This window comes from Polyodon spathula, chromosome 8 (genome assembly GCF_017654505.1).
Source record: "Polyodon spathula isolate WHYD16114869_AA chromosome 8, ASM1765450v1, whole genome shotgun sequence".
Taxonomy (NCBI): Eukaryota; Metazoa; Chordata; class Actinopteri; order Acipenseriformes; family Polyodontidae; genus Polyodon; species Polyodon spathula.
The window spans coordinates 39,656,305-39,664,985 of NC_054541.1; the positions used below are offsets into that span (position 1 = coordinate 39,656,305).

The 8,681-nt window shown below is 33.8% G+C and overlaps 2 protein-coding genes across 3 annotated transcripts in view; one reads left to right on the forward strand and one right to left on the reverse strand.

Annotated features, from left to right (window-relative positions):
• The window catches only part of LOC121319929 (SH3 and multiple ankyrin repeat domains protein 3-like), a 293,718-nt gene that overhangs the window by 279,729 nt on the left and 5,308 nt on the right, over positions 1-8,681 (forward strand). The gene's annotated exons all lie outside the window — the stretch shown is intronic.
• LOC121319932 (outer dense fiber protein 3-like) lies at positions 754-7,677 on the reverse strand. Of its 2 annotated transcripts, none has more exons than XM_041257914.1 (7): positions 7,633-7,677; positions 4,926-5,053; positions 4,154-4,357; positions 2,979-3,080; positions 2,731-2,852; positions 1,971-2,111; positions 754-1,761 (listed from the first exon to the last, which is right to left on the reverse strand). In XM_041257914.1, exons 2-7 carry the CDS (start codon positions 5,032-5,034, stop codon positions 1,669-1,671), a joined length of 771 nt encoding a protein of 256 aa, XP_041113848.1. In that variant the 5' UTR covers positions 5,035-5,053; positions 7,633-7,677; the 3' UTR covers positions 754-1,668. The 2 variants fall into 2 exon arrangements, with proteins under 2 accessions (XP_041113848.1, XP_041113847.1); XM_041257913.1 differs by lacking the exon at positions 7,633-7,677 and adding an exon at positions 6,858-6,985.

Sequence of the window (8,681 nt, forward strand, 5' to 3'; positions counted from 1 at the left end):
TATCACCATTTTCAAACCACTTAACACTACAGTGCAGAACACACACACACTCAAACGAACACGCAGTCCAGTGCCACGCCCCCCTGGTCGCGCAACAGTTCTGACTGAGAGCTCTCAGCTGTCAGCAACACAACACAACACACTGGTCCAAGAAAAAATCTAATTCACTATAGTGTAGCCTAAATTCTAAAAGTACTTGTTTGTTGCCTACTGCCCTAAATGAATCTATATTCTGTAACCATTACATGGCATGTTATATACTTGTTGCGAGCCCAGTAAATGTCCAGTGTAAATATTTGTTCCAGGGGAGTAGATTATAGATGTTTCTGGAGTAGTAACACAATTACTAACTGTAGGATCCATCAAACCTCCAGTTAGTGAAAATGCTTGCAACTAATACTTTGCCTATTGCCTATTTCCACCAGAGACATAATTTATTTGGCTTGGAACAATTCACAATCTAAATAATATAACTATGTATACTATTGTATATAGATTTATATTAATATATTATATATATATATATATATATATTTTATATATATACACACACAGAATATATATATATGTATATATATATTATACATATATATAATATATACACACACACACACACACACACACACACACACACACACACACACACACACACACACACACACACACACATACATACATACATAAACCTTTGTTTCAGTCTGACGTGCCAAATAAACTAAAGTAAATAGTAAGACATGGTTGTTCAGAAACTATTTTTATTTAAATGGGTTAATTGTATATTGTGTAATGCAAAACATTGAACATACAATGTGACTTTAATTCATCATTTGACCTGGATGACAGAAACCCACAAAGACATAATTACTGTAACACTGGGAAATGGTACCCTTGGAGGTTATGGGAGTGCATTTTAAATGTAAACACTGACAGACACTGTACAATTCTTTTGCCCTAAATCTGTACTTCTAGCATATGTAATTCTATGTATATTGTTAATAAGGCTTCAGTAAACTTCCATGAGGAAAATACCATCAGGATCTCTATAGTGTAAAATATATAGGACCATATTCAACCATGATTGTAAACTACACAAAAGAGTAAGAAAAATCTATTAAAATGGCACTTGAAGACAGACAGACAGCCCTAAGCTATAGACATGGAGGTATTGCTGCAACACAGGATAATGGTAGTCGAAGATTATGGGGGTATAATACTAAAAGATCAATTATTTACTGTATTTTCATTTTAAGCTGTTTACTAATTTCAACAGCTTTCGCAGACTCCAAATGACAACTTACTGTACATTATAGACACAGGTTAATATCTAAAATATATTTACCCATATAATACCTGTTATTTTAAAATCTCTGGTCACATTCTCTATGTACACTATAACAGTGGTCTAGCATGTCCTATTTTTTGGCTTCATTGCAGTCTTCACTTGAAGCCTCCCTAATAACTGACCGTTTCAGTGAGCATGATTGTGACTTTTGACTTAATGTGAGGCAATTCAATCACAAAGGAAAGGTTGAAGAATTAAGAAAAAAAAGAGATACTTCCAAAAGATCTACAATTTGACATGGTCATCCACAATACAATCTCTAATGTAGTGGCCCGATATAAAGGTGAGCATTGTGTGTGTCCTGGGAAAGGTGCTGGAGGTGCTTTTTAATCAAGTACATCCACAATGAGCGGAGCAACGTACTCCGAGTGTCGGATTCCAAACGAGTAGCTGGGAGCTTTGCCTCCTGAAATGGTTACCTTTAAACAGAAGCCAAAGACATCTTTTAAGCATTCTTCCTATAATGCACCACCCTTTTAGCACATCCAGGATCATGCACAACAAATGTGAGAAAAACAACTGAAGCATCAGTCCCATTCTTAATTATATTTAAACAAACTAAGCCTTGCAAAAGGCTTGTGAATGTGCTTCTCAGCATTCACGTGTCTTGTATAAATATTTCTCTCACCCTCTCTGGACTGTATGCTCCAGGCCCCGGTTTCCTTGTTGTGTCTCCTGGCATGCTATTGCGTCCAGTAATGCTGTAATGAGGAGGCTTGTACTTATACGCACAGGGGTCAATCACTCTGTATGTCCCAGGCCCAGGAGTCTAAAAATTTGATAAACAAAAAAGATTCATTTGAAACCCTGGTGGGTTCAGTTCAGTCTTATGCATGAAATCTAAGTAATTGATTAATCAGTTACATATTTGTTAAAATTCCACAAGGTAAACATTGATTTTGCTTGACCAGACCTGATCAGAGCTCTAGTGTGTTCTACTGAGTTGTCCCCTGTTCATGCAAAAGGTGTAGTAAATTCCCTTATTAAAGGTTACTGCTTTGGTAAAGGTATACCATGGCAGCTTTTCATGGAAAGGAAAGGCAGTACCGTCGTTGTTTTTAGCTTCAAATGATTTTGAATATGTCTTGTTTAATTCTACCTGTCTTAACAGGCGTAGTTTTCTTAAATAGATACCTAATATCACAGCTTTACTAATATGTATTTTGTTACCTCTTTAATTTGTGTGTTCTATATAATTCTCTATTCTAGTGTGTGCTTAGATTTTTTTTTGTGTAAATTTCTTCTGAAAAGTTGTCAAGGCTGACAGTGACGAATTAAGGTGAGGACATTATTTCTTGGTACTATATTACTTGTCCTATCTTTTCACTGCATCAGCCATCCTGAGATTACAGTATGGATAAATACCTTGTCCTCTGCTATATATTTACCTTCTGAAGGTCCTCATGAAAGCTCCCAATCTTGCTCCTTCCAGTCAGGATGAAGTTGGGAGCAGAGGTTTTGTTCACTGTCCGGGGTCCTAACACAGATGGAAGTATATAGGCTGCTGGTCCTGAGAGGTAAAGGAAAATGAAACGTTCAGTTCTAACTTCTTGACAATCAATAACAATTATTAAAATAATGTAACAAAAAGTATAATAATTCAAAAAGGAGGAATTATTTCCTGTACACCTCATACCAGGAGTCTGGTCATTGCGAAATCCTTTGGACCGCGCAGACAGAGAGTAAGCAGGGGCAGAATAATGTGCTGATTTCCCTGATTTTTCCGGAGAGTATTGGCCTGCAAAGAAAACATAACATTCATATTTTTTAATTCATAATATTATTTAATGGTTGTGTAATCAGGAATTATTTAAATTATAAAAGCACAATTGCTAGACCCTTCATGCTAATATAGACTGTATAGGCAAGATTCTCAAAAGAATCTTGAATTGTATTTTTTTATAACAAATTAGTAGAAATGAAGAGATTATCAAATCCTTTCATTATTCTTGTTACTGGAATGCCAGACTCAATGCATCGTACAAAAAACTAAAATAATGTATTTGAAAAAGACATATTAAGTAGGGAAGTTTAAAAAAAAAAAAAAAAACAATTACAAAAGAAAAAAATGGGATGAAACTGCAACAAAAAAAAATATGGGCAGCCGTAAAAGTTGCTGATGTACCCCTGAAGTCATTCTGTATTTAAAAGCTGTCTCCCTTGGATAATGCATAATTGAATAAGCACTTAATTAAATACATTTGGTCTGTTTATTAGATTGTTTTAAAAAGTACAAATAAGTGGGATAAATACAGAAAACTTGTTAGTGATAAATTGACTCCTTTTCATAGTCTTATGACTCACTGAAGATATCAGATTTGGTGTAAATAAACACCTCTGAGATTATAGGGACATCATTAATGGTCTGATGCTAATTTATAATGGAATATATACCAACTGTAGTTCAAAACCATTGTCCCTGTGTTTTTGTAACATTTGTATTGTAATTTGCAATTGATGCCACTGTGTCACTACAAGTATGTGGCCCAAATATTACGGGTTCTTGCTACTACTTGTAACATATGAATACAACATGTGAAACTGTTTTATAATCCAAACAGCAGCAGATCCTAATACCTCAAACCTTTGTTAACCTGCTCTGATGAAGCAAGGGACCCATTAACTGGTGCATGGTCAGAATAATTTGTTCCTAGTTACTTCATCTTTTGATCAAAATACAAAATTTAATCACAAATATTTTCTTGTATATCTTAATGTAAGGAGAAGTAGGAGTTGCAATTTGAAGGCAGTATAACAAACAAAGGACAGTAGTTGATAACAAGATGATAATGCAGAGTGTTTGTAAATGACCTGGTCCTGGGGTTTGGAAGAGGTTAAGGTCTTTGGGGCGCCCATAAAGTGAGTATATAGGAGTCCCATCCTTCCCTGTCCGGGTGATGTTCGGTTGTATTAGATACCCAGGGCCTGGGGAACAGTTGGTAGAATATGAACAGTGACGGGTACCAAAGCTAAAAGCAGGGGCTTTGTATTTCCTTGGATCGTGAAATTGAATTCCTTGACAAAAAAGAAGAGAATACAAATATTTTTTAAATTGGAACCAATGCTAATTCTAGCTGTTTTCACAACATTTAGAATACAAATTCTGTTTCTCTACTCTGCTAAAATATGTACACTATATACACCATGTCTATACAGCATAAGGAACAGGAGAGGTGGGATAGATTATTGCAACACTCTCAAGCTCAGCTTTGGAATGCAGGGGCCATAACGTTTACATTGATCTCTATTGTTAACACCCACGAGTACCACTAGGGTTGTAAAGGGCATGGCATGTCAGTGAGTTAAGAAACTTTTCTCTTTTTCTGTACAAGTTGTTGATGGTTTGATAATATAAAAAATATTTGCAACACCATATACTAATGATGGAGGGAGTGACAATTTAAAAAAACAAACTAATTGTTTTTTTTAAGAATGCCTTAAATAAGATAGAAACATTTGTTTTTCTTCTCATGAGCAAAAAGTCATACAGTAGAAGGTTAAATACATAAACAGTAAGATCTTACATCTTGGTGGGTTTAAGCAGTATTTTACAAGCAGGCATTTTGCCCTTTCTCTCTCATACCTATGGCTCCAGGGAGTGCGTATTTTGGCCCTGGACTGTTGTAGAATGCTGCGATTGGTCCTCTTGCTTTGTGAGGTCTCCAAGACCCTACCCACATATCTGTTGACATCTTCAATTGTCTGGAGTGACTTGGGTGAAAAAAGTTATTTATTTATATATTTTCATTGCTATGTATAAATTATGATTATGTTATTTTCTTTCTTTTTTACTAAAATTTCACAGAGTATAAAAGAGTTATGTTGGTTAATATTTAGACATGCCAAAAGTTCATATTTTAAATAGATTAATTACATTAATTTGTACAATACAGATTGAATAAGTAGGCTTAAAACCTGAATTCTGGATACTCAGAATCCCAATAGATTATTATAAAAAGAGTTTAGGATAATAATAATATCTTTATATAGCACTTTTCATAGTGGGCCATTTTCACAAGGCAGTTGAGTGACTTGTTCAGGATCACACAGTAAGTGGCAGAGGTGGGATTTGAACCAGTGCCCTTTTGGATACAAAATGGACTTTAACCACTGGACCACACTGCCTCCTATGTATTCTATGGAAGGCTGCTACACACTATTTCCTGCACAGAAACTTCTTGGAAAGAAAGTGTATTTGGTCTCTTAGCAACCCCCCTACAGAGAAGTAACAGTGTGCAACCCATATTGTATAAAACATCAAACACAAGCCCCTGGCTAGTAGATAATAGACTGCTTCTGGAAACAGGTTAGACGTTTGTTATTTTTTAAGCTCTAATAAATGTAACAAGACAAATAAAATAAATTATACCCTATGAAAATCCTATTTGCAAGGTTTTTAGTCAAGGTATCTGCACATGATTTATCAATAAAACGCTTTATACACAGAGCATCTGACTTTCGGGTTTTACCCGATTTAACCACATTAGTTTTCCCGTATGTTCTGTGTGCAATTATACTTGCAAGTCCACTACAAAATAAAACTTGGGATGGAGAAATGCCTTCATAAACTCTGTGTGTGTGTGTGTGTGTGTGTGTGTGTGTGTGTGTGTGTGTGTGTGTGTGTGTGTGTGAGAGGTCAAATGTTTACATACCCCAATGTGTGGAAATACACATAGAATATTTATTCTTTCTTGATTATGTTTTTTTTTTTTTTTTTTTTTAATCCAACCGATTTTTTCATTAAATAATTCTACCCGATTTCTTAAACAGCATTTATCCGAATTTGGGAAAAAAATTCACCCAAAAATCAGATGCGCTATTTATACACTAACTGATTAAAAAAAAAAAAATCAGTTTTTGACATATTTTACAGAGTAGTATGCCTTTAAATTAAACATGGCCTTTTCCTTCTTTTTGACTTGTTTATCGTTTCTATGGTAATGTATCTAACCGGTATTCATCCTCCTGAATTGAGTGTTGTCCTGCCGCTCCTTTCCTTGCTTATTGTGCTGGAACTTTAGTGCTGTGGTGCTGTACAGCTCTTTGTTTATGGTGGTGAGCGTCATAATAAAAAGGCCAAACTAAACCAATTATAAAAGTATATTTTTAAGCATACAGCGGTATGGTAAAGCGTATTCCAAAAATCACAGAACATGGTAAACTACAGTAAACGCACAGTATATCCATGAAAAAAGTGCAAGATGACCGTGCAAAAATACGGAGGATAATTTATAAGCCCAATAACCCCTAAATAATTTCAGTATATACAAAATGCTGTGCTAAACGGAATGGCTAGTTACAGGCATATGTTTTAATTTAAATAAAACAATCACGAAGTGAGTCGCGTTTCCTTGCAAAACATACTTTACACAAATATTTCAATCAATATTACAAATTAAAATGCATAAAAAACTAACAGATGTATCTAGTGTAAAACCTAATTACGTCATGAAATACCACAATTCTTTCTTATGACGGCATCAATATTAACATAAATGGACAAACAATTGCAAACCTGTGTGTAATCTCTGTATAGGTGTCCGGCAGCACTCTGCGCAGAAGCACGTGTGGTTTATGCAGGGACCAGATTGTGTATAGGCATTTGTCTCCAGGCAACGACACTCAGCGGCTCTATGACAACGTCGTTATGGTAAAGTAAACCCCAGCCTCTTTCTGCTGTGAAACTAATAGGTTTAATTGTACTTTTCTAAGTAGCCCACAGAGGTCTACACATATTTATGAGCATGTATTTTTCTTTTTTTTGTAAGACACAATTTACCAGCTTAATAATTGACAACGATATATAATATATAATATATATATATATATATATATATATATATATATATATATATATATATATATATATATATATTATATATATATATATATATATATATATATATATATATATATATATATATATATATATATATATATATATATATATATATATATATATATATATATATATATATATATATAAATATATATATTTGTCAGCATAGAGAAAAATGGGTGTCAGATTTTCCACCAGAGAAAGACGGGAATAATACATCTGTAATACATTAGAAAACGATTCAGTATTATCAGCCAATCAGCTTCCAGTTCTAGCGGGTTTATAACATCAGATAGTAGTTGCCCAATCTGCTGAGATGCAGACTTTTTCCGGTGGAGGAAGTTACAAAAGTACACAAGTAAAAAAAAGTAACCAGTTACAGTTACAAGTTAATTGAACAAAATTGTAACTAGATACAGTAACTTCTTTGAAAAACAATGTAACTACTTACAGTTACAGTTGAAGTAACAAAATAATGATATTAAGCTTGCCCAAAAGAAAGTCCCCAACACTTAAAGAAAGTCCCCAACATTTCTACAAGTCCTTCCAGAAAATATGTCGAAGCACTGGGTGAATGTATGTCAGCTGATTGGTTATTCACAGGAACTAAGTCAGTGAATGGGTGGGGACAATTTCACCCCCCTGAAAGTGCAACATTTAAAACATGATTTGCAAACAGATGTCTTTAATCTAGTATAGTATCAGTCATCATGTTTAAAAAAGAAAATAAACATTTGAGAATAATGAATGGATATTTATTGTGGAGATATTTTATTGGCTGAAATTGTTTTCAACAATAGGTAATTCAAAGGAGCATCAAAATGAAAAAAAAAACATTCAAATGGTTAAATTCAAATATCATGCAGGCATCTAGGATGGGTCTTTTTTACAAATTTTACCCTAAAGAGGGTTTCAGTAAATTCCAATAATAATTATAAACATTGCAAACCACATAAAAGACCATAATGGGGTAAATATCCCACCTACAGCTATGGCAAAAAGATCTGCATCATTTAGGATTGAGACATAATTTTATATATATGAACATGGACATAATTTAGATCTTGTATTTAGCATCATGTAATCAAAGAAACTACAAAATAATATCGCAAAAAGTCTACCGGGAGCCGTAATAGTAGCACAGTATTTAATTTTAAATTTCGAAATTTCACATTTTTGTCAGTTTTTCATTGCATATATGGAAAATTAGAAAGCAGTATGTAATTCAATATGTTAATGTAACATTATTCAGCAGGTTTCATTCAACTTTATGAAACAAAATTAGTTCATGCTATAGGGTGATGCAAATACTTAGCTATAGTCTCTCTGTACTGATAGTAAAGGATCGTTTTGATGTATCACTGCATTTTTGGGACAGATTGACAATTTACATGCATATATTTGAGACAATATTCTATTCAGGGGTACCAAGATATTTAATAAGTAAGAGGTTAGATATTTCATGTATATAACATAATAGTGTATACATTAAGATTTCTG

What these genes read in the sequence shown, in the direction of transcription:
- LOC121319932 (XM_041257914.1), bottom strand. Translation starts at nt 5,034, where the DNA reads ATGTCAACAGATATGTGGGTAGGGTCTTGGAGACCTCACAAAGCAAGA. An exon ending in TTCATGAGGACCTTCAGAAG is followed by an intron (nt 2,112 to 2,730) that starts GTAAATATATAG and finishes TCAAATTTTTAG; the next exon opens with ACTCCTGGGCCTGGGACATA. An exon ending in GAGCATACAGTCCAGAGAGG is followed by an intron (nt 1,762 to 1,970) that starts GTGAGAGAAATA and finishes TTCTGTTTAAAG; the next exon opens with GTAACCATTTCAGGAGGCAA.